The 22,377-nt window shown below is 39.6% G+C and overlaps 1 protein-coding gene across 1 annotated transcript in view; it reads left to right on the top strand.

Annotated features, from left to right (window-relative positions):
* ATP8A2 (ATPase phospholipid transporting 8A2) overlaps window positions 1–22,377 on the top strand; it is a 330,956-nt gene that overhangs the window by 112,293 nt on the left and 196,286 nt on the right. Inside the window, 1 exon segment of the mRNA XM_013962146.2 lies at window positions 12,086–12,258. Within this exon segment, the coding sequence (XP_013817600.2) occupies window positions 12,086–12,258 (173 nt within the window).

Here is a 22,377-nt window from a genome sequence, read left to right as displayed (position 1 = left end):
CCAGACAGGAAGATGATTGATTAGTGAAATTTTAAACAAATTTGTTTTTCCTCAAATAAGGGGTAAAAGCCTTTTTTTCCCTCCCATTTCTCTTTCCCTGCCCAGCCCATGGAGGGGATTTAGGATAATAAAGACACCATGTTACTTCACTGGGAGTCTTAGAGTTAGCATTCAGCCACTTGGCAATATGCATCGAGCTCGACTCCAGCACTTAATAGTTTGATGTGTTCAGCTATCCAGTGCTGTTCTTTACACTGATCTTGGACTACTTGACTTCCAGATTATTTGCAAGTGTTTCACGCTGGATGTGTATTTGAGATGGTACATCTGACTGACACATTTTGAGATCATTTTTTGTGATCAAAAAAAGCTTGTAAAAGACTTTCATTTTTCATTCTAAACCAGATGGAGCATGCTTGGAGCTAAATGTACTGATGATAGGACAGAGGTGCCTTCAGGGTATATTTTCTCTCCTATTTATCAACTTCCCTGACTTCAGCATAATCAGTTTTACAGAACTGAATACATCCTTGAATAATTACCTACAGCTCTTGTTATGGCTCTTGATGGTCCAACTCGTCTGGACTTTCAGCTGCCACTGGAGACATTAGAATAGTGATATGATCTGTTTATCTAATTTCTAAAGGCAAGATTTGGGTCTGCATGTGTTAACCTGAGACTTGTTATGCAGATTAAGGAGTCTTTGCTATATTTTGATGATTCAGATTACTTGGCTTCCTGGGAAGGAATCTGAAGTTGAAGTCAGATTCAAAGCCATGAAAATAATCTGAGTTGAGGCCATCTAATATCTCTGGATCCTTCATATGGTGTTTTACTTGGCATAGTTGGAGGTTCTGTTCATCAGGCAGTGTAGCAGCAGTAACAAAGTCATTTCTGATTGACATGTTTTATGAATGCTGTCTTGCCTCATGTTTTTAGCAATGAAGTTGCTATATAGCCATAACAATATTTGCATAATATTAATTTATATGTTGTAGTCCTTCATAAGTAAACACAATGGTGAGCTTACTCTCCTAATTGGGTTTAGATGAGCATATGATTTATATTGCTGGGGTTGATTGTGTGTAATTGTGGTATCTGAACTTGTTAAATCTTTTCATAAGGGAAATGCAGATGTTGCTCGATCAATTTTTACAAGCTCTTGTGGAAAGTCAGATGATGATCCTAATAACCTCTACTGGAAAAACTATCCACTCATACTCCTCAGGAGTTTAAACTGAAGCTTCTTGTGATTATGTGAGGATTCTTGTGGGAACTGATTTTGAAACCATAGCTGTGTGGGGGCGTTTGTGGGCTTTTGTTTCATTTTTTTAATATGGTACCTGAAGAAATGGTTTGGGATAACTCATACCGCTCAGGAGAGCTTAAATTGAAGCTTCCTGGGATTTTGTCAGGAATCTTGTTGGAACTGATTTTGAAACCACAATTGTTGTGTTTTTTCATGGTACTTGAAATGGTTTGGGATAGGCTGTTCACCAACCATTATACATAAATGCTCCTGTTCTCATCAGGCTCTGAGAACTTTAAATTGCCTTGGCACTTCTGCCAGAGAAAACTGGACTCTAATGTCTGATAACTAGCTCAGGCTGAAGTGAGATCAAAATTACGTTTGTATTAGGGAGTGTGGGACACTGTTATACCTCTTAATCTTTGGGAGATTGCTTCAAAGTGGTGAAGAGAGTAATTTATTGGGACTGATATCGTAAGATCAAGCATCAGTTGTGGTCATAGTTGGCTGTTATCAGTGTAAAGTATTGTTAGAGTGCTCACATATAGATCTTATGTATCTCTTTGTTAAATCAGCATGTGACGCAGTTGAGCACCACAGTGCTGCTGAGCAAGAGTTGCAGTCTGCTTCTGTGCTCTGAGTCTGACTCTACTTCCAGCTACAGAAGAAAGTAAACTGAAGGTAGACTGAGGGGATCTTGCTTTTTCCCATGATCCATATCCTGACTGGTTTGGTGTATATGGACTGAGTTTGAAGTATATTGTGTCCTTCACAGATAAAGTTCCCAAGGGTTCCTAAACTGCGAGATGCTTGTTGTAATACAACTATGTTGTATTACTCTGTGCACACCCACATACTGGTACTTAACTATTTCCACTTCTACTGCTGTTTGTTGGAGTTTCCATTTAGTTATCCATAATTTACTGTCGTAAAACAGTCAGTTATACCCAGTTGGAGCCTGCAGCTTTAAAAAAACTCCTTTAGCTTTGGAACTGGAGAGTGTTGTTTTTTGTTCCAGTTCCCCTAAAGCTAAGGAAAGGATAGACTTTTTAAAGTAGGTATTTTTTCATTTATCAAGAGAGGCTAGAAGAGATCTGGGGCCACATATCATCAATTGTCTAGCTTAAAAAAACCCAACCAACTTCTCCCCCCCCCTTTCAACAGGACCTCCTTCGAGGCTTTTTGTGATGAGCAAGCTTCAGGGTCTTCCAAAATGTTTGGTACAGAACAGATGCATTGTATTTTAGAGGTAATTATATGTAGTTAGTGACTAAGAAGTTCTTGTATATAGTAAAGTCTCCCTACAGAAACCTGAAGTGAGTTGATGTGTGTAAGCGTTTTGTCTTGAATTCTCATCTTAATGTGGTGATTTGTAATCTGTTGGTTACTTGTGCAGGATGTAATACAGTGGGGTATGGTCAAAACTGGTTGGGAAGTGGTTGACTGCAAACGGAAAGTTCTTTAGTCAAGCAGGGACAATCCTGGGTTAAACACTACTGAACAATTTCAGCAGCAGCCAAATGAGTTTGCAGATCCCACCGAGCTGTGAGGCTCCTCATGCTTGTTGGGTGTTTGGATTAGAAATCCAAATGATCTTTCAGAGAATGGCCTAAATGAGACTGGATGTGATTAAAAAGGATAGACACAAGATCCTAATGTTGTGCAGGAATGCCTAACCACCCGAACACAGGATAGAAAGCAGTTAGCAGAAAGGGAGCCTAGTGGTTCATAAGCTGAATGTGATTCAACAGTGGTACGCTGTTGCAAAAAAGGCAAAAGGCCAGCTGGAATGTATGGAGCAGGAATATAGCCTACTCTGTTCAACACAAATACAGCTTCCTCAGTTGCACTATGTAATCTCATGGTCATAAACTATCAATGTCCATACTGCTGTCAAGTTTAATTTTTGGTGTTGTGACAAAGAGATTTAAGGCTTGTGGAAGGCCATCGTAGTTTTGTGGATGCTTCTAGGAACATCCTTACTGGTGAGAAAATGTTAAGATGCTTGTCTGAAAATTTTCATGAATAGATCATGGAGGTTTGTTATTGTACACTGATTGTATTACGTTATGCACATCCACATACTAGTACTTAACTATTTCCAATTCTACTGATATTTGTTGGGATTTCCATTTAGTTATCCATAAACTGTGGCTTTTAGATCCATTTTATGTAAGCAGATGACACAGTGTACCCAGCAAACACTACTATATTTGAATGTGTATGGGCATCCACGTTTTTAGCTTTAAAAGTACACAGAAGCACTGAAGGAATCAGCTTTTCAAAGAAAGATCAGTTGTGGTAAGTCACAAAAGAGGGGGCAGAGGAACCTGACCAGCAAGCCTTGCAGCTGACCTCCCTGTGTGCAGGAGAGAGCTGCTTTGCTTTCCTTTGCAGCAATGTACTTTGCACTCTTGTTTACAGCTAGGTCTTTGGAAGTTGCTTGTCTGCTTTCAGAAACTTTTGAAGTTGTTTGCTGTCCTAGTTCATATTCGATTTGAAAACTCTGAATACAGGCAGAAGGTACGTATCTGTTTTTGAAATAAAGTTGTGTTTCTTCTTTGGTTTGAAGAGATATTTCAAGGTCAGCATTTGGACATGTGCTATTTACTGTGGAAGGTGCTTCCAATGACTCCTCTGCCCAACAGGTGTTGCTCTAAATACTTGTATTGTGTTTCGCCAGCTTTGGTTTAACCATTAGTTTGTCTTGCCTTTATGCTTATTATTCCTATTTTCCTGTAAACTCCCTTCTGCCAGATGTCCTTATAGATCCCTCAGGTACAGCAACTAGATGATTTCAAGTGAAGGACTCTGCGCTAAACATATGGTGAAGCTTCTGGGCCATAGTTATGGTACAGTGGAAAACTTAACGTGAAGTCGTGTTGGCAAGTGTTGTCTTGAATGTGGTTGTGCAGTGAAGGCCTTGCTGTTCTTCAGTCCTCCATGGAAGATTTTTTTATTTAAAAGAAGAGTGGGGGAGGCTTAAATTTTTTTCCAGTAAACTGAAAGATTTGTCATATGTGGCTGTTCACGCTATCAACATGTAGGAAGGAAATGGCAAAACTCATAAGTAAATTCCTGTATTGGTAAAATATGTTGAGGTGGCATTCTGATGTATTTCAAAGCAATGAGTTAGCAGATTGTGTGATTTATGTCATCATACAGGCTTCCAGGGGTTTGGAAATGAATCATATGGCGATGGAAAAAATCGACTCGGAAAAATCTTTGAACTGCTGTAGCTAGCAGTGCTTTCTAGATTTATGCTAAATATAGCATGTAAATAAGTAGTGTAATCAGTTGATAGCTTACACTTAAACTAGCAGTAAGAGCTAGTTTAACATTTCTTACTGTAGTAGCTGTTCTGTGAGGATTGCTGAACTCCTCTGATATGGAAGAAAGAACATGCAAGAAGGGTGCACAAAATGTTTAGGTCAGGGATGGCCAGAATGTAAGGCTCATCTATCCTTAATGAGTGTGTGGTTCACAGATCCAGGGGGGAATACTTCCTCTGCTTCAGCTAAAGAGGCATTTTTTGTCTGCCTACCTTGTGCTACTTGCTGTTTAGTTTTCTTCCCAAGACCTTTTGCCTTGCGGGCCACATATCACTCTATGTTTAGAATGAAACATGAATGTAGTTACTGCACACATGAGGCTTCATTTCTTTCTCCTGCCATCATCTTGAGTGACCTTGCAAGCTTTTCCAGGGAAAGGCAGAGGCAGAAGGGAGGAAAGTGGAAGATGTGATATGGAGCTGATCATGTTATAGTAGTTGTCCAGTTTGACCCTGGATATCAGCTTCATTTGCAAAACAAATTTGGGGAACACTTTTGGGATAACAACCATTGTTTTCTGCACCCAAAGCTTTTCCATGTCCTACCGATTTCTTTTTTTCTTTGCAAGTATCAGATACTGTCTTTCTGTATTGGATACCAAACCACCTCACCCACTAGTATTTCTTGCTGTACCTGTCAAACTTCCCAAGCTCTAATGGGAGGGAATGGGCTATACAGTGTGCTGCTGGTAGAAACCTTAACCTCTTGTTATACAGCCTATTTCTCCTTTTGAGGACCAGTCCAGTTTCTTATGTTTTTATTACAGCATGATGAGCCAATTTGGTTTTAAATGAAATCAGTGGAACTCCGTCCAACTTGCACTGACTTGCAAATTCATTCTGATACGTATTATGTGAAACTGTTTAGTATTCACTCTGCATTAAATTCCACAGTAGTAGCCTGGGCAATCCTAGAATTTTATTCTTATCAGCTTTGTTCTTTAGGGACAAATTTAGGCATGGCAGGGTGTTTTTTCTGAGGCTTTAGAAAGCGAGAATATACAAACAGGCCCTTACAAGATTTCTTCTAGATCCTCAGAATGTGATCTAGACAAAAGACTGCAAACTGCTTCAGGATGTCTCATTTTCTGCGTGTCAACAAATTATACTCTTTCATGGAGACTTATAACAGTGTGCTAATAATGTTGCTCAGTCTGGATGAAACTGTGTAAGCACAGAACAAGAAAAGCTGGAAGTTTGTTTTTAAGACAGTAACACAAGTAAATGTTCTACTTAGGGTTTGTATTTGTGATTGTGACTGGTTAGAATGGGAATAGGAAAACAGACAGGAAAACCATGCGGGGTAGATTTGTGGAGTATACCACAATGTGTCTTGAATTTAACTCAAGTGTAAAGACTATATTGACATTAACCTTTTAAATGCACTTGTCTGAGTCAGAATTGTTAGTACAGTCTTAAGAATCAAAATCACCTCCCAGTAGTGTTAAATGTACAGAAGTAGAATAAAGAATACACAAAAACCTCATTCCACTTCCTTCTTAGTCTCTTTTGAGCTCTGTGGTGTTCCAAAGCTCTGATTTACTTGAGTCTTGTGTGGGTAGATTCTTAAGCCTGCATGAAACTCTAGTTAAACTGATAATGTTGCTCTGATTCAGCAGACTGCTTAAGCATGTGCTCATGTCCTCTCTAGGCTAATGGAAAAATTAGTGTTTGTTAGTAGCCCTGATTCAGCAGGCCATTCAAAACAGATGGACTTTTCAGCTGATGCACCTTCTGACCTTAATGTAGAATTGTGTATCTGTATTTGTAGTGTTGGGGAAAAATTTATCTGGTAAGCCATACAATGAGGGCTGTCTGACAGCACCTCTAGCTTTTCCAAGAGCAGCTGGATGCAGTGAGTTCTAAAGGAAACCTTAAGGGAGGATAAACAAGTTTATTATGGATAGTTGAAGTGCTTGTAGTAATCTGCCTCTCCAAAAACTCCTGACAAACTTTCCACTTACTCTTGATGGACATTCAGTAAATGTAGCAGTGATATTCAACAGGTCTGAGTTTATCCAGACATTTTCTTGAGACTACTACTTATTTCTCCTCCATCATGTTTGTTCGAGTAAAGTATTGATTTATTCTTGTTTCATGTGACTCAAATGAGAAACTTATCCCTTGATATCAAACACAGAACAAAAGTGGGGTATCAAAGCAGAGATTTCTGTTCTAGTTATCAGTAATGAGTTGCTCATGGCAGAATGTTTTTCACCACTGTTTCCAAATGTTTGTCCTTCTGCTCACTGAGGAAATCTTTAATATATACCCAGTAAGGCTTGGGGATAGTTTAACTTTCGCTTGAATTGTGCTGGTCTACAGGAGCAGCAAAGTTTGGTTTTGTTTTGTACTTCTCATAGCACTTGTTGCAAGTAGTTGGAAGAAACAGAAAAGAGAATTAGTGTCTCTTTATTGTTTGCTCAGCTATGGATATTGAAGAGTATATTCAGAGCTTTTCAGAATGCTGTTTAAATGAGCCTTGATTTGTAGCCTTTTCTGTTATATTAAATATGCTACTGATTCTGTGGCCTGTTGCATAGGAAAGGATGAGTAAGTTCAGTGACCAAGGACATGAGTTAGGCAAGAGTATGGTCTAGTATGGTTAGGTATGGTCTCTCCATGGTTATTGCTGTGGCTAGTGATCTCATCTGATGAGAAACATCACCTTTTGGGAATCTTTCCATTACTGCGTGACTCCTTCAGCTCTTTGTTTTGCTGGTGGATAGAGAATAACTTTCCTTTGCGGCCCTGCAGTCCCCCCATCTCTCTGGGAGGGAAGGGTTGGGGCCTGGCTCTTTGCCTTCCTTTGGGTCAGGTGAAGAAGCAACAGGGCAATGAGGAGCAGAAGCCAGGAGAAGTGCCACCCCAGCCCAGAGCTGGACAGGGAATAAGGCAGGGACTGTCTCCTCCTGTTTCAAGTAGTGAGAAGTTTTTAATCCTGTGGGTGGATCTAGGAGGTGGAAGGGGTAATTCTGCATTGCACAGCAAGCAAAAGGTTAGAGCAAGACTGAAGAGGCAGTAAAGGAAGAGAAATGACCCGTACTGTAGCATCCCAAGAACAAGGGTTCTTGGGCTAAAACTATTTCCTGTTCTTGATGATATTATGTTTAATTAAAGTGCACCCTCATATCCTTGGGATTTCTGTAAATTTTTGTCACTACCTAGTGCTGTTTTTGGAGTGGGTGAAACAACTATTCTTCCCCCAAGGTGTACTCTTGTTTTTCCTGGACCAATTCTGCTAAAGTTAAAGTACAGTAACCTACTCTGCAGTAAGTTTGCAGGTAGGGTATAAATATAACACACCATGAGGCCATAAAGCTAATCCCTCATAGTTTAACGAAGAAGGAGGGACAGACACACGTTCATTATTGTAAGAAAGGTGTAGAACAGGATCTGTGTCTTAAATGGCTGTCCTGTGCGGGCAATACTCTGCACAGTAAGAGTTATGCAGGCTTTTGTCAAACTCATTGGCTTAATCTGTAAATTTGTTTCCAGTTTGAGACTAGTTTCTTAGTTTGAGTTAAAGTGAGTTTGTTTGGAATACCATACCAGTGGGGCTAAAGGAAGTAAATTACAAAGCTGCTTCACCTCTTTTTCCCTTGTGTCAAAGTGGCTCAATTTTTCTCCCACTGGTCTGATGGGCCCAGTAAGTGCTGCTGCATAGTTGTCAGCCTGGCTGCCTGATCCTCCTTTCTTCCTCCTCCTCTCTTCAGTAACGCTGCCTTGACTGCTGTCATGTTCCGAGCTGCTTCTCCACCCAGAATTCCTCTCATCTCCAATGTTTCTTGTTTGTTTTTTTTCCCCCCTTGCCTACATGCTCTTCTGCCTCCTGCTTTCCCCTCTAGGAGGACTGACCTCTCTCCCATTGCCAGTGTGGTGATCCTCCTCCCGCAGTTCTTCATGGGAGCTCTGGAGCAAGGATTCTTCCATAAAGGATGCTGCATGTGGCAGAGCAAGTCCCTGAGCCGCAACCTGCTGGGGGCTGCGGGGCTATTTTAGGGGAGTGTACGCTTGCTGTATTCTTATACTCATTCCTGGGTGTTTGCATGTGGTGACAGACATGATAATGAGCCACTGGTTTGACTTGAGTATGGCTGTTTTTGTATCATATCTAACTAGCTTTATTTGTGTAAGACTCTGACCTAGTCATAGTTTGTGATTTTTTGAAGCAGCTGGTTTGAGAGCTGGAGTTGGTTCATAGTGGTAATAAGAATTTTGTGATGCATTTCAGATTCTTTTACTTATTTAGCTGTTTTTGTATGAGAAACACTACTCAAGGCAAGTAAAAATAAATAGCATCTATGGTGTCTTGCTGCTGAGTGTACTGTGGTAGCTGTCTGTCTTCACAGAAGTCAGATCAAGTTCATTCAGTATTACGAATGAAAATAATTAACTGATAAATAGGAAGAATTTTAAACTGTAGTATATTTTTCCCTCTAGAAATAAGGTCATTCTTGAGCTAGAAATAAAAAGATAGAGGAAAATTCTTTACAATGATCTTATAAAAACAGGTATTTAAAGGTCATTGACGTAATGCTGTAAAAGAAATCTTTCTAAAAATACTTAAATCAACAGAAATTAGACACTTTTGCTGCTGTCTTCTCTCAGTAAAACATTAGTGGGAGTGATCCAAGTTCAAAGTAGTTTGGGATTATCCCCACTGATGAAACTGAAGTTTGGATTTGTTGTGGTTGCTGATGGCTGCAGTCAGGGTATTTTTAGCCTGCATGAATATCACAATTACAACACAGTAAAACTTTGCCATCAAAAGGGGAGTGGGGGGAAGTGAGAAGAAAATCAAACGGTATTTTGCTGTGGTTCTTCCTTGGACTGCTGTAGAATTAGTGATGCCTACTATTATTACCGCGACTGTCTGAGTGTTTAGAAGCACCAGTATGTTGTGTATCTTCTGATCAATCATAACTTTATTGGCATTTAGCCTCTAGCAAGTTTGAGATAATCTGGTTTAGTGTAGACTTAAGTGTAGTTTTCAGTTAAAAGGTGTCTTCTAATGTAATTTATCTGCGGTGGTTCTTTAGATGATGCAGAGTAATTCTTAGTCTCTAGTAATTAGTTTGACATACTGAGTTCAGTTAAACAGACTTCAGTTCTTTTATTTCATCTTCTCTTTGAGCGTGGTAGTGGTACCTGTCTGGTCTGCTTAATGGGCTTTCTTGAAAAGCATTTGTCCAGCCCTAAAATATCAGATATATAGGTAAATAGACTATCTTTCTGTGAGTTACAGCACTGGCTGCTTTAAGTAGCTAAAATGTCTGTGAAAATACCCCCCCCCCCAACTGTTTGATATTTGATTTGAAATAAGTCACTGTGTTGGTCCTACACCAAACTCAAGAGTAATGTTGCATTGCAAGCACGGGGGCAATATGGAAAGATCCATGGGATGGAAGATGTTTTTGCACATCTGAAGTGCAGTGTGACACTTTATTCTTCCCCAGGATTAACAGCCTGGGAGAGTGTGCGGGAACAGGGGTATTTACATACACACTGTAAGAAAAAGGGCTTCTCAGTTGGAAAATGAAATCCATGTAGGAAGTGCTCCTGTGAGATGTTTCAGACAACTTGACATCTATATATGCCATCCAGACTTTTAGTTGGGAACTCTAAGATGAACAGATTCCATAGAAAATCCTGGTAGGTGCCAGGCGTGTGTCTTCTATGCATGCTATACAGGCAGTCTTGTACTTAGCACCCTTCCTGTAAAATAGCCATCCAGCTTTCTACAACAGGAAGAAAAGGATCATGTGCATAGTTCTCCATCACTAATGGAAAAAACACTGAATGAAATTTCTGTTCTTTTATAGTGCACAGAAGCAGCATGTGAAAATTTAGATGAAGTAAAGAAGCTGTAGTATGGGGGAAACTGTTTTGTTTTGTGCTGTGTTTCCCCCATCTCTTCCCATCGTGGATAGATGCTGGAAAAATCCCTGAAGAAAATATTTTAGGAATGTAAACTTGTTTCCCACTGTGTGTGTTTTAGTAGTGAGGTATGCAACCAAAGCTTTTTGGCTCAGATGAATTTGATGTGAAATAGATGGAACTTTATATATTTCTCTTTTGCCATCTTCACAGAGGCTTTTATGTATGCAGATTTCTACACATCTTGGATGGTTTGCTTAGTCGTTTGCAAAAACATCGACTCTATTCTGAGCTGAATGTAGAGGGAAAAATCCAGACTTCATATCAGTGTTGGCTTTGGTTGAAGTAGTTTTTGTTCCTCAGGACAAGCAGATGTGTAGTCTGGAGGGAATAGTTTGGCTATTTTAAATATCTGTCTGTTAAACTGGAGATGCAAATAGAAAATACAGTGCTCAACAACAGCTTGTGGCTTTACAATCCTCCCTGGAGAAATCTGGATCCATAAAACAATGAATAGATTGCAATGAGGCATACATATCATATTTTCATTTCTGACAGTTTTAATCTTGTTCTGGTGGTTTTCATCTTATATAAAGAAAAAACTATCTATTTCCTGTAGACCAACACTGAAGGATCACAAATTGAGTACATTTAAGTGTCAATAAGGAGAAGCAGGTATAACAGTTTAGCACCATCATGTAAAGCTGTGGAGTCTGGAGATGAGCAAGAGTGCACTTTCTTTTTTATTTCTTCTGTTTTGTTCCCTCAGAGTAGGGAGAGCACTAGACTGGAAATTGTTTGAAGATTTGATATAAAGCTATTAATTCCTGTGTATGTCACTGTTCTTGTTTTTTCAAACAAAGGGGAAAAAATGAAAAATGGTATAATCCAGCAGTGAGTGAATGCTTGTCACCTAAAAGCCATGTTCTGAGTGATTTTGAGTGAAGTCTTTGCTTTCCATGTTCTGCCATCTGATGTGCAGTGAATCATTGAGACCTTCTCTTTCAATAAGTGTGCATACATGTCAGATCATGAAAAACTGATTTTTTTTTTATGATAATTCTGCTAGAGCTGACTGTTAAATTAACCTGAATGGCAGCAGAACTGGCTGTTTTGTTTAAGCTTGACTTTCATTGCAGTGGGAAGGTCAAAATATCTGGGATGACAGTGAAACACCTGAGATTCTCCCAGCAGCAGCTGTCAATGAAAATAGCATTTCTGAAGCAGGGAAGAGAGTTTGAGCGAGTAGTATTGCTTTGAATGGTGTCAAAAGCCCTGAAAAGCATTAGGGTATACCTGCCCTAGAGCTTGAGAGGATGTATCACAGGTATGGGGGGGAGCAGGGAGGGTTGTGTAACGTCATTCAAGGGTGTAGCAGAGATGCCCAAGTTTGCCCTGAAACAAAATGTGTATAAGGTAAGCTGATGCAGCTTTTGCCACTTTGTGACCCAAACTAATCTCTCTGCACAAGGTCCTGTTAAAATACTGGCTCATGTCAGTGCTAGTTTGGGTGCATATATATATTGTGCTCCATTGAATAATCTAGACATGTCTTCCTATGCTTTGGAGGTACTTTTCCTATAATAGGAAGAAACATGATTTCTCTTTGTGTGTTTATCCTTCAGGCAACAAGAGCTGCTCTGACTCAGCATTGTAACAATTTGGGGGACTCTCTGGGCAAGGAAAACGATATCGCTCTGATTATTGATGGCCACACACTGAAGTATGCCCTTTCATTTGAAGTCAGGCAGTGCTTTCTGGACTTGGCGCTCTCCTGTAAAGCAGTCATTTGTTGCAGGTAAGAAATTCCAGGATTCTCTCTGGTGACAAAATGGTATGAAGCCTGTGCAACTTTGCCTAGTGTGTTAATTTTCCTTTCATGCTTACAGCACTTGCAGGAAATATAAAAGTAGGGAAAGTACAGTGTAATATTCAAGAGGAAGCAAGCTGCAGTGGTGAGCACCTAATATAATTGATTTCTCTGCTGTGGAACTGTTACTGAAAAGCTGGGGCTGTGCTGTGGGAAGGAGTAAAGGAGGACTGTAGAGAGGTATTTCTCCTATAACCACAGGCAGATCTGCGAAAGTGTTCATATGGCTGACTGTCAGGCCAACAAAGCTTAAGATTTTTGGTTCTTCCTGGCCTTCTGCAGGTCACTATATGATGCACTGGTGTTGTGCACCTTCAAGATGAACATTCAGTCAGCTGCACTGATTCAATCTCTCCTGATGGTAGAACTTCACTAGTTCTTGGAAACAGTCTGACAAGCATGTTGAAAAGCAACATGGGTAGGAGCTTCTCCTTCCTGCTCCTATGGAGGAGGAAGCAAGTCCTCCACAAAAAATAAGTGCTCTCTAACACAATCCCTCTGCCTCTGTCAGTCCCAACTGTATGATCATTTTTATAAAGTGATAAGGGGTCATGCAAAAACATGATCCCCAACCTCCTGGTTATAGTAGATGCTGATGATTAGAAGCTGTGGTATCTATGTGGTCATTTTTTAAGCAGTAGGAATTGCATAGCAAGAAGTTTGTGCAACTGTACTTCATCAAGCAGAACTTGAGGGTCAACAAATATTTAATAACTTGTCACTACTGGGGCTTCTATAACTGGTGAAGTTGCATTTTTGTTTGTGTGGCCTTTGCTACATGGCAGAACATGTTAAATCTCCTGTGACTTCCTGGAGCCCTAATACGGTTTTGTGCTGTCTTTAGTATTCCAGTTGGTGAGAAATGTGCTATAAAATTATATCTGTGTTCAAGAGATGTGCTCAGCAGAGCTAGAGAGGTAGGTGCTTGTAACAGGCCTTAGGAATCCAGAAGACTTCAACAGTGCAAAGGATTGTCCACGTTATATCCACCTTTAGAAACCAAAAACCAATATGTCTTTTTTTTTTTTTAATGAGTACTAGTACTTAAATGTAGGAGTGAAGTAGCTGTGACTGACTGAAGCTTTTACAGGTTTTTTATATATGTAGCAATCCACACATTTTAGCAAACTAGTTCCTGTGACCTCGCATTGTTCATCATGTGGATGTTATTCTGTTTTATAGATAGAGGAAAAAACATAGGAGAATGTGTTTTCTTTCCAGAAGCAGTCTGTTTTAAGGTGCCTGAATTCATATTCTCAGCTGAAGATAGAGTAGTCAAAATAGTATACTCAGAGCTGAGGATCCCAATTTGAAATACGATTTTCAAACTCATTTGTGATGTTCTCTGGGCTTGGATGGATGAATTACTGTTAACAAAGAATGTGGGAGTTGCTAGTTGAATTAACAGGTCAAACTAGCTGCTGTCATTGCCAGCTATTGCTCAAGTCTTGTCCATATTTAATCTTCCATGATTCTTCTTTTAGACTCCAAGTGTAATTTGAGTTTGGCTCCCTCTTTGCTGATTTGTTGCAGGGAAATACTCACTCTAGTCTACTCTTTTTGAGTACACAAAATGGTTTTATGTTAGGATGGTGGTGTTCCTGTCTTCAAAAAGTGTTATGTGCACATAAACATGATTACTGACATTTATAACTTTTTATTCTACAAAACTGACGTAGATCTGAGAGCGCATGAGACTGGACAACTCCTGCCAGATGCCAATGTCCTTCCCTGACAGCACTATAATGCATACGCAAAGCCCAGCAGAGCTGTGCGCACTTGCGTGCCTGGTGGTGTTTTTTCAGAGGCAAGTCAGACATTGGCAAATCTTGTGTGAATCAGTGATGGTACTGTTAGGTATAAACCACCAACTGGCATCCAGCTCTCTGAGCTATACCAACCTAGCTAGTACATTCCATCTTCTCTGAAAGATATTAAAGGAGAAAAAAAACATATTGGGGTAATTGAATCAGAGATTAACAAAACAGTTGCTCGGGCAGAGGATCCCGCTTGTGCAGATTTCTCTTGTAACTTTACATAGCAGCAAACAGTGGTACCTGGCTCTGTCCCTGTGTGAGTGAGTAAGGACTGAATATAGACCTTCCTCCTCTGCATGTAGCCTGCTGCCTACCTGGGAGCTGCAGCTGCTCTAAAGCACCACTTTTCTCTTAAGTTACTTGGGGTGGGGAGAAGGGCAGGGGAAGTGGAGGAAACTCCTGCCCTAGCTTATTTCTCTAGGGGAAGAGGAATATCTATATCATCAGTGTGAGCAACTCTTCCTAGTATAACTGTATTTATGATTAGGGGGAGCATGTCCATAAACACCAGTAAAGGTAGGAGTAAGGAGAATCAGCGTACTGGCCAGTGAAAGATGTGCAAACGACCTTGCACTTTAGGTGGTGAAAGCACGTCTGTACTTAGTGGAGTAAAGAAATTCACAATAATGTGTGTTTTTTTTTTTTTGTTTTTTTTTACTGCAACTGGTTTCATGTGCACATATTGGAAGACTGCACAACCACCCAACATGCTTATTTTAGTAAACTGATTATGAATGCTCTTCACTGTAATCGGAGGAACAGAAATCTTGCTCAACTGTGAAATACTGCTGCATATTCATCTTACAATCATCTAAATTTTTCTTTTCTTTTTTTTTAGGACATGGAAGTGTGACACTATATACCAGCAGAACCCATAGTTTTTAACAACATTAGAGAATTATGCTTGTTTGCATATGGTTTAAGTCTTCTCTTGGTATGTCTCTATAGCTTTCTCTGTGTGTAGTGAGGAAGAAAAAGTAAGTCTGAATATGGAGCAGAAAACTTGAAACTTTGTCCTGGTGTCATGCTAGAAGTATGCCAGTAGTATGAAATATTTTCTTTGGTCCTATAATCCTATTCTATGATCTCGATGTTTGGGCGTGGCTGGTGTATTACTGACATTTTTGCCAGAGTTCTTTTCTGGGATTATCTGTTTAAAATCATTCTTAACTTTTCTTAGTGGGAGCTTCTTTCTGGAAGGGATCCAGCTTTTGAGATCTAAAATATAAAAAGTACTTGTTTTCTGGCTTAAACATGTCCATCTCTCAAGCTATTCCTTCACTTTCTCTCAGAATGAGCTTTGAAATATTTCTTTGGGTGGGACTTTGACAGAGCGAGGCTGCCAGCAGAGAATTCTCCATGCACTTCCCTTCAAGTGAACTGGTTGTTAAAAATGCAACCTCCGGTTGCTGCAACTGCCACTGCATCCTTCTAAAGGACAGAACTCATTTAATTTTGTCCGTCTTAATGTGATCCTATTGCATGCTGAAAACTCAGCTGCAGGAGTTCTTGAGAACTTCTGGGTGAATGTAAGTTGTCTTGATTTGTAGACTGTGGATGCTACACAAGACTGTAACAGCACAATTTTCCCTGTTTTAAATGTTAGATTACCACTTGTTTCACTAAGTCACAGCAGAATGACTCTTCTTGTGGATCTAGCTGTTCATAGATGTAGTCCAGTTTCATGACTTCTCCAGAAGGAAGGCAATAAGAGCCCAAGGCAAATGAAAAACAAAAAGCTAGTCAGCTCTACTTGCTGTTGCGTAGCAGGAAGATTGCATCAATTTGAACTTAGAAAGATTACGTAGCTTTGAGGACAGTGGGGTGGGTGGGGGTGGGGGTGTGTGTGTGTGTATGAGTGCGTGCATTGCTGGTGTATGGGGAGACTTGTGGCCTGGAAGGGACTGTCAGTTTAAGCGGGCAGGAAGATTTAGCTGGATCCTAGAAGCAAGATCTGCTTTGTGGGAAATGAGTGCATGGAGATCCTGAGCTAGTGTATTGCAGTCTTGCTTATCCCTAGGCATGTGCACACTAGCAAACAAATATTACGTAGTAGAAGGAATTGCAGTCCTTGCATCTGATGATGTTGGACCCATTGACTTTCACCATCTCTGACTAGTTCCTTACCCAAGTGTTGTTGCTCTTGAACTGCAGACAACAGATGTCTCATTTCTTCCAGTTAATGTTCTTTGCATTTCTCCCAAGCCCTGTTTAAATGGCTGTCAACTGCAATAACTTTCAATCTTAAATCAACCTGTTTTGGGGGATGTGTGTGTGTGTGTTTTCTTTTTTTCCTGCTACCGGCCGATTACTGTGTTTTTGTTTGCTTGTGGTGGGTTTTTTGGAGGAGGAGAGTATGAGGCTTTAAAGATGGGTCTCACTTTTTTTGCAGCTGTTCCATAACACAATAGGGAGCCCACACAGTTGCGGTGATCGTCTCCTCCTGAACATAACAGGCCAAACTGAACTTAACTGACTCCAAGAGCAACAATGGTTGAATTTGCCTAATGTCTTTCCTGTCCGCTGAGGTGTTTAGCAGTCCACATTAGTCAGTGACATACACTATTTTCAAAGGTAAATGTGCCATCTCTTTCTTGAGTTGCTTGGTGCAGGTCAGTATTCTCCACTGCATGCTAAGTTACCTTGTGCTTCGAAAGCGGCAAGTACCCACATAAGTAATTGATCCTGTGTTGTAGGCTCATACCATTGCTCAATGTTTACCTAGATAAATATTGTTATTTATTAATTATTATTAAAGCTATTGCTTTCATATGCTATTACACTCTGTGTATAGAGCCTTCAAAGGCAGATTGCTAGTTTATTTCTCAAAGATTTGGAGAGCTATGTCGAAGACCTACATAGTTGAGGCAACTCATAAGTTGCAAAGACTAAATTAAGTCATCTATCTTACTGAAGATATGGTTCCTGTTTTGTCAAGAGTAATTTAATATTGTGCATCTCTTCTCCTGTTATTTCATGATCAAGCTAACGGCAATTTTAATTATTAGTGGATTAGAAACCTGAGGAACAATGTGGAAAAAATATTGTAAAGTGTAAATCAAAGGGAAAAGATGATGTAATTTCATAGGTTTAAAAGGAGAAATAAAAATAACTGGGTTTTGAGTCCCCGGGGAAAAAGAGGAATGCTTCTAATAGCCTTTAAGGCTTTGCAGGAACCTTCCATTTACTTGCCAGGTGCTTGATACTAAAGAAAGGAAAACATTTTTTTTCTACTCTGGGCTGTTTTTAGTAGTACTTTGTGTGTCAAATAAGACAGTGCACTTTTAAAACTTCTTTCTATGAAGTTTTAAATGTAATTGGCACAGCAAGAGGAAATTTCAAATTAAATAGAGTTGGTCTTCAAACAAAAACGTTAATTGGGAGGGAGATCTGGGTCTTTAAACCCAGTGGTATGATGTTTAACCACTCTAGGAGGAGTTTTGTTGCTGTTCTCAACTTAACATAGCATAAATTCATGGGGCTTAATGTATCATAAATTTACTATAAGCTTTTCATCCCCACTGGGGTGTTTCAGATGCATTTGCCATTGGAGGATTTTTTTTTTTTTAAATATCTTTAAGATGCACTGTATATTCATTTGCTGGGCTTTAGGCATAAACCATAGTTGAACTTGAATCTCAAGGGTAATCTCTTAAAATTAAACTAGTAAACCTGGCAGCATTTTGCATTAAGGAGGAGAGGTGGTATCTTCTGATGGGGTTAAGTCTTCACAGTTACGTTGTCTCTAATCAGCCACTGGCAGAGTGGAGGAATAGGTGCATCCTGGGAGCCCGGGTGAAGCTTGCAAAACCAAACCAAACAATTCTTTAAGAAAAAGCCTTATTTGTTAAATGTTTTTCTAGAGGCTGATGGATATTATTATTTTTTGCTCACAGTGACTGGGATATCAGTATGAACCAGTCTGGAGCAAACATCTACTTTTCAGTGGAAGTAAAGTTTTCTTGGAAGGCAGTTGAAATCATGACTTCACGTATGAGATATCTGGGGCTGTTGATTGTCTATCTGTGGATTTCAAATGTTTTCTTAAAGGAATTTTTTTATTGATGTTTTGTGTCAGTGGCAAAATGCTAGGGGTTAGGCAGAAGTGAATTTTTTTGGTAACAAAGTGAAATTTGGTCATTAGTCTAGTATTCTACTTAGAGAAAGTTTGTATATCGGATAACAATATATGTTTGGCTTTGAGTGTAAAAGTGCCAAAGTAGTACATTACTTGCTTGTTACTGCAGCATGTTTAATTCCCTATTGAAGGGCCTGCCTTAAATTGAAATACCTGAGAGATATGGTGTTTCACAAACACACTTTCATGGCTGTGCATGCTTTGAGAAAGACTTTTTGTTGTTATTGAATAGAACTTTTTGAAGGTAGCAATGACTGGCTTTGTATGATTTGAATGCCATATTAACACCACTTCCATCAGGAAGGAGCAATTCAGTGGCATTTTAAATATGAAATCACTCAAAGCAGTTTATATGTACTTCAGTATGAATTGTTGGACAGTAGAAGAGGAGTCCTTCCTAAAGTTTCTCTCGTAGATGTAAGCACAATAAAGCAAGTGGCTCTGCAGAGACATGTGGTTTGAGGCTGGGACCATGTCTCTAATAGATTGGCTGAAGGTGTTGTTTGGTCTTTTGCTTCTATCACTGGCCGCTTCTGTAGTCTCCCTGGAAGCGATGGTGCTGGGACGTTGTTTGAGCAGTGTACTACTCTTTTCCGCATACATGTCTGCAGAGTAAGAATCATAAATTGAGCTTTTGCTCCTAGACCCTGCAGCCATTTTCAGCTCAGTGCACAATGCATTGATGCCCTTATTAGGAGAGGGTTTGGGTGGTCTGTAGCAAAAGAAACCAAAGAAACCAAAAAAACCCCCTGGGTGTTTGACTTCAGAGCTGCTGTTCAGAACTTCGATGTTCCTAAATGGAGCACATCAGCTGGCACACAAGTGTTTGGATGGTAATCACAAATTCACTGTGCATAATTTGGAATAGATGGCAGGCAAAATTTTAGCCGTTTCATAGCAAGTTCTGAGATATTCATAGGAAAATTCTGTTGCTTGATCACATCCCTCTAAGAAGACACCAATGCATCACTGAGACTAGGTGAAATATGTTTTGCTTAAAGGCAATGAAGTTGCTTTCACACAGCCTTTTCTTTGCCTCCACTTATTTCACAGAACTGTATCTTAGAACAGCATCACCCCCTCCTGCCAGATTTTTTCCAGAGCAATATTTATCTGTTCCTGCTGTTCAGGTTGAACTGGTGAAAATCAGCAAAGCTGTGGGGAATTCAGTGAAGCTATAGTAACTTCATCTCTTGATCTGCTCTATTAGTAAAATACATCACCGTGTCTGTGGGCAATTTACTTCTCTTGAGGTTGTTATTCTGTTGCTGGATTTCAGCTCCTGACAACATGGCTAATTTCAATCAGTAGGAACAGTAAGAGAAATGTCTGAATTGCTGTACTACCTGTCAACTTTTCTACCCTGCTTTTATCAAGTGTCCTGTTCTGCAGAGATCCCTAAGGTGGCATCGCAGCATGAGCAGAAGTTGAAGAAATTCAGCAACAGTGATTTCTATGGACTATCTGCTATTTTCACAGGCACATTTGCCCTTTCGTGGTTACAACCACCATGGTTTCACCAGCTTTTAGGTGTGACAGGAGTGCAGTTGTAGCTCAATATCTGAGCCTTGACTGCAGGACCTCTGCCCAACCTCACCAGCTCATCTTGTTGGGCATAAATTGTCTTCATCAGTACCCTGAACAATTGTGGAGCTATAGTGATAAGGTTAAGGCTAGAGACTGAGTTTTCTGATTTTATTCGTATGTTTCCTTATTCTTAAAAACAATCATTCACTGCCCCTCCCCCCCCCCAAAAAAAGAAAAAACCCTCCAAACAGCAGCAATACCTGACTATTTTCTACTTGCGTTACTATTTCAAACAGTAGTAGGCACAGCGGGCTGAGGAAAAAAGCATGAGCCCACTGACAGCACAGTGCAAACAGACAGTAAGTGTTTTGAAATGAACAGACCCTTTGATGAGAGTGTGTCTGGTAGGGTGTTGAAAGGGAGGGGAATTGAGTGGAGAGAAAGTGGATGGTGGGAGAAGGGAAGGAAAAAAGCAGCCTGTGAAGAGTAGCTGTTGCTAACTTAGTGTCACTGTGAGCTAGGTAATGGGAGAATAGATGAGGCGAGAGAACAGGGTCTCAACCCTCTGAATTGCAAGGCTGTAGCTTGGATGCTTCTGGTCTTCTATCATCATTCTGAGGAAACATCGATAATATAGCTTGCAAAATGAACATCTGGAACACATCTTAAATATTTATGCCTTTAAGTCCCATATTGTTGCTGATGTTAGTACTTGACAAAGTGATTATTCTGTGCTGTAGTTCAGAATGTATTTATTTATTAAATCAAAGTGTCATGTTGATTTTCATTAGAAGAGATCCCCATTCTTGTGACAGGAACATTACAACACAATTCTGATTCAGAATATGCAAACCAATTCTAACATTAATTGGTCCCAAAGAAAATTATGGATGTGTTGCATTTTCCTGTATATACATCTGATGTTTTGCCTCATCTATCACCTACTGAATTATCAATGCTCATTCTCTTGTTCTATTCCTGACAACTCGTGATAGCACAGTATTCATCTCATGAAACCATTGAAAACTATGAGGGGAGAACCATTCTGGCAGCCTTAATGTTTGCAGGTAATTGAATTGGGAGGAAGGTTTGGGGTTGCAGCCTGATGTGGTGCTCTCTGCACTCTTGAATAAAGAATACCCACAGATGATGGGAAATGATTGTCTAAACTGTCCAGTGTGTATGTTGGTACATGCGTAAAGCAATCTGGACTTTGTATTATGATTTCTTTTTAAAAAGTTATATCAGCCACTTTTTCAAGATCTGAGTCCCAAAGTCTCACACTTGGATGGTTTAACACATTCAAACATATAGCTAGTATTTAAAGGAGAAAAAAATTGTTAATTCCGGTTACCTATCTGGTTAACTGCAAACCCAGAGAATAAGCACTCTGTTCTCATCTGAAGTGGCATTAATGTTTCTCAAAGATGTTGCTGTATCATTTAGATGTATTGACCACTGCAGACCAAGGTAAATATCCCAGAATTACAATAATTCTCTTATAGGCAAATACATGCTTATCAAGTCAGAAACATCTGTAAGTCATTTATTCACTTTTCTAGGATTTATTTTTTATTTTTACACTGAAAAAGTGTTTAAAATACTGTCTTGACCTTTCTTGGTTGTTTTTAAATGACTCTGGTGAAACAGCTTTTGTTCCTTCCCTTGGGTAACTATTTGATTGTCTGATAGTCTGAACTTAAAGAAATGTTTCCTGGTATATGGCCAAACATTTCCTTTGCTTAACTTCCTCTCATTATTATGACCATGAGTGTACTTGGAATTACTTTCCTTTTCGTAGTATTTACTTGAGAGGAGGAAATAATTTGGAGCAAGTAATTCCTAAATTGAACCACTACTCAAATTTCTAGCGCTTTTCAGTTTGAAATGTTTGCTTTCTTACAGTTATTCATGGAAAATATTTCATTAATAACTAAATCTGCATTGTGTGTGTCTTTTAAACTTGTATTTTTCAGTTCAGATGAAATATCTTTTCAGTGTTTGGTTTGTATTTATACTGGATGACCAATTGATTGGTTTTGACTTTTTATGCCCATAACTGTGGTTATGAATGAAACATTTGTTCCTGAAATATTCCGCTACATTCACCTAAACTTCCTATTTCTGTAATGATTCCTGCTAGCATAATTCACTTGCTAGAGAAAATGAACATTTTTGTTCTCTTTGGAAACAGTATTTTAGGGAAAATGTTATGTCCTTTAAATACTGAAAACAGCTATCCGGTTTCTCCCCCAAGTGCTGTTTATCCCAGCTAGCTATTTGTTCCTTTTTGCATCACGAGTCTGGTATGTAGGTGACCAGAATCTTAGTATTTAATTTGATGCATTTCCTAAAAACAAGTGAGATGTCTGTCCTGCCCAGTGGTGTGATAGCTCTCACAAATAGTTCTAAACAGGATCAGTGTTGGTCGTTCTTCACCATGCTGCAGTGTCATCTCCAAATTGCCACCTCTCTTCAGGTCCTGAACAGGAGAAACCAGCAATGTTAGGCTTCGTGTTATATTTCCCAAATTGGAAAATAAACATTCCATAGATACTGTACATG

The sequence above is a fragment of the Apteryx mantelli genome, chromosome 1, assembly GCF_036417845.1.
Source record: "Apteryx mantelli isolate bAptMan1 chromosome 1, bAptMan1.hap1, whole genome shotgun sequence".
Classification (NCBI taxonomy): Eukaryota; Metazoa; Chordata; class Aves; order Apterygiformes; family Apterygidae; genus Apteryx; species Apteryx mantelli.
Note: the sequence above shows the minus strand (reverse complement) of the source record. Positions and strands in the feature narration are given on the sequence as shown.